Consider the following 3,520-nt stretch of genomic DNA (forward strand, 5'->3'; position numbering starts at 1 on the left):
AAAAAAAAAAAAAAAAAAAAAAAAAAAAAAAAAAAAAAAAAAAAGTGGATTCTTAGGTTCTTGGGTCTAATCCTGGATGTAATGAACAATAATTTTTTGGATGATGCCCAGGAATCTGCCTTTAAAAAGACAGTTACTTTTGGGGACCGGTGTTTTGAGATTTAGATGTTAAGAAGATGGGCAGGAAAACAAATATTCTTACTAGCATAGTTTATCTTGGCTTTTTCAGGTCTGAGTGAGGGAAAATTACTCTGTAACACCTCACTTGTTGGGTTGCCATTAAACTTAATTGACTCTAGTTATTTCTGTTTTCTCATGTCATGCCCAGGATAAATAATGAATCTCAAAAGCACTGAAATACTTTTGACCCCTAAAAAACAATCTATTAGTGTTTTGATTTTATAATACATGTAAGTTATTTGTTACATCTGTTTTTTCTCTTTTTTATCTCTCACTCTTGTCAAAATGTTAGTCATTAAATAATAGGTATTTTAGATAAGAATTAAATATGTAGATATTTATTCACTAAGACCCTGCAGTTTTCCCCAAAATAGAAAAAGTCAAGTTTTGTCTTCCAAAGGGTAACATATGATATGAATTACTAGATACAGGATACTCAAATTCAAATTTGTTTATTATAAATTTGTTATTTTAGAAATGACAGCTAGGACATGGAATGACTAAAAATATGTACATCTATCTAATAACACGTTTAGAAATATAGGAAATTTTAGAACTAGGTACTCTGAGAATTAAGAGATTAAGAAGGGATTATTTTCTATCTGCACAGTTCTCAGGGAATAGATATGACGAGTGATCCTAACTATTTGAGTAAATGTCAACTGCCGGCAGACACCACCAGCTTATATCGAAGAAAAGTCACAAAAAATATGAAGAGATTCATCACACTGGGAATGGGAAACGTGGAATAAGTCAGCAAGTCCAGCAGAAGAAGAAAGTATTACAAGTATAATTTAAAAATAGTTTTGGCAAGAGGAGGTTGGGGAGAAAGCAGAGTAGGCTATAATAATAATTATAACTCAAAGATGGGCCAGACCTAAATGTACACCTTGGCCTCTTTCCACCCTAAAATGTTCTATATTAGCAAAAGAGGTGTTATGATTTATACTCAGCTCCAAGTCTAGACTGGTTTAGGTTTCCTGTGTTTAAGTCTGCTTCTTTCTTACAAAAAATCTAGTCATCTAGATCTCAAGTGAAATGTGCAATTGAAGTATAAAAATAAAATTCAATTGAGGAAGGCAAATTTGTTCTTAAAATTTAAAATACCAGCATTTATTTTAGAAAAACTACCTAATTACATCTAGTCCCATACATGTGTTCAAGATTAATATGCAACTGATGCATGAAAATAAAATTCAGTCAAGGGTATCTACTGTATCATTAAAAAGAAAATAGAAAACTAGCATTTCTATGAAAATGTTTAGCTAATCATATAAAAACTCATACATGTGCATTGACAAGTAAATGCTGATGATATATTATTTGATTGAGGTCAATTTGTATTCTAAATATTTTTGCATAGTGGGAATTTGTTACGTTAAATAATTTTGAGATTGAATGGATCTCTGAGAAGGCTTAGTAATATATTTTATATTAAATTAATCAGTGAAAAAATCTTTGAAATAGGCTTGATGTTTATAATTATAGTATTCTGTGTTTAAATGTGAAAACATTGTCTCCTTTTAAAAATGGTACTAACTGTAGGAGACAGGATATACAATGATCAATTCTTTCTACCATGAAACTCTATTAATTGCTAACAGTGTTAGTATGCAAAATACAATATAAGTTGGTAAGAAAAACCAATTCACATTTGATACCCAGTGGACAAATTAGAATAAAATATTCTAATGTTCAAAGAACACTCTATATTCTATAATGTTCTCTGTTAAGCCTGTGTCCTTCTGAGTATGGTGAGTGGCAATCCTGGCCTTATCTTCAAACATCTGCTTCATGTTTGCATCAAATTATGCTACATGCTTGTCCCTGCATAAGAGTAGCATATACTCAAAGCACAGTGAAGGAGATAGTAAAAGACTTGTAAGCAGGAGACTTATTAAAAATATTCTCCAGCTGGTAAGGCTGGGACACTGATGATCAAAACAGTTCTGTTGAAAGGTGGGAGGCTCCCTCTTCTTTGCTCCTTCAGGTGTTAACCTTTGTTTTTAGATGGTGGTTGATTGCAGGGCCTGGAGGAGGGGGCTTGAGTGTGGCCTGTGTGGCCTGGGTCTAGAGAAGCTGTTATTTACCAACCAATTTGGAAAGAGTTTATGGTATTTAAAACTGTGGCAGCTGTATCTGACCAAAAGTTAAGCTTCTGACCTTTTCCCCATAGATCACAGAGGGTGAGCCTCCAGGGAAGGCTTCAAGCCGGTTTTTGTTTTAGAAAGAGCCTTCAGGTAGCAATGTTGAAGATGATCGATTGCCGATTGCCGGAGTTTGAGAAAACATTCAGGAGGATTGTATTTAAAACCTAAGAAAAGAGTTGAGGTAGTGGCTAGGGAGCAGAAATGAAGAAATGGTGTGAGAACTACTTTGGAGGAGTAATTTTACAGAGTCAGTGACAGTTTTAGAATTGGACAGGGTGTGAGTTTGACTCCCAGGATTCTGGCTTGGACCACTGTGGAAAATAGTACCATTAACTGGGAGAGGATAAAGATATAGTGGTGTCTGTTGTTTGTCTGGTTTGCTGGCTGATTGGTTGGCTTTATTTAATTAATTTTCTGAGAAGAAATTTTCTTATAAAATAAGAATTTTCTTATAAGCTGCAGGCACAACTGCTAATACATTAATTTAAACATAATAGTGCAGCTTTCCCTGTCGGACACCAAAAAAGAACCACAAAAGGAAGAGGGTGAGGGGCTGAATAACATTCCATGATCACCTAATATACCCTTTTCACTAATTTTAGAATCACATTCATGCCGTACAGAGGATAATACTGTTGCCATTTCACAGATGAAAATTCAGACTTACCAGGTTTGAATGACTGGCCTATTTTCTCATAGTCAGAATGTGGCAGCATCACAATTTAAACCCATTTCTGTCCAGCTTCAGGGTCTCAGTGTTTAACTGTATGAAAATACCTCCAAAGTGGAAAAGAGGGAAAAAGAATGAAAGGGAAGAAAAGGGAAAGAACGAAGAAGAAAGTATTTAGAGTGACCAAAGAAGAAAAAAAGCAAATTCCAATTGAAGGGAGCAAGCAGAGATGCTCATCCATGAGCACTTCTTAGCCCTGCCAAGACAAGTCCATAGTCCTCCCTAAAGGTGGCAGGAGGTTTACACAGAATATTAGTTCCTCATAGGTGTCCCTAGCCTTCAGGTGACCTGAATATGCAGCCAGTAAGTGAACTGGTGTCAGTTTATGGCCAAACCACTGCTCTCCAGACTTCTGCTTTTAGAGTGGTGCTTTTCAACTCGGGCTGCTGCAGGGCCTCACATTATTTCCGGTCTATGGAGTAATTGAGAATAGGTTATTAGAAACTTTTATAGGAATCCG

At 35.3% G+C, this 3,520-nt stretch overlaps 1 protein-coding gene across 1 annotated transcript in view; it reads right to left on the reverse strand.

Annotated features, from left to right (window-relative positions):
• The window catches only part of LOC108523934 (histone H3-like), a 4,033-nt gene extending 1,061 nt beyond the window's left edge, over nt 1-2,972 (reverse strand). Inside the window, exon 1 of the mRNA XM_017864702.1 lies at nt 2,915-2,972. Coding sequence (XP_017720191.1) covers nt 2,915-2,972 — 58 coding nt within the window. The remainder of the gene's footprint in view (nt 1-2,914) is intronic.
• Nucleotides 2,973-3,520: the final 548 nt, after the last annotated feature.

Source organism: Rhinopithecus bieti, unplaced genomic scaffold (genome assembly GCF_001698545.2).
Source record: "Rhinopithecus bieti isolate Rb0 unplaced genomic scaffold, ASM169854v2 scaffold_79749, whole genome shotgun sequence".
Taxonomy (NCBI): Eukaryota; Metazoa; Chordata; class Mammalia; order Primates; family Cercopithecidae; genus Rhinopithecus; species Rhinopithecus bieti.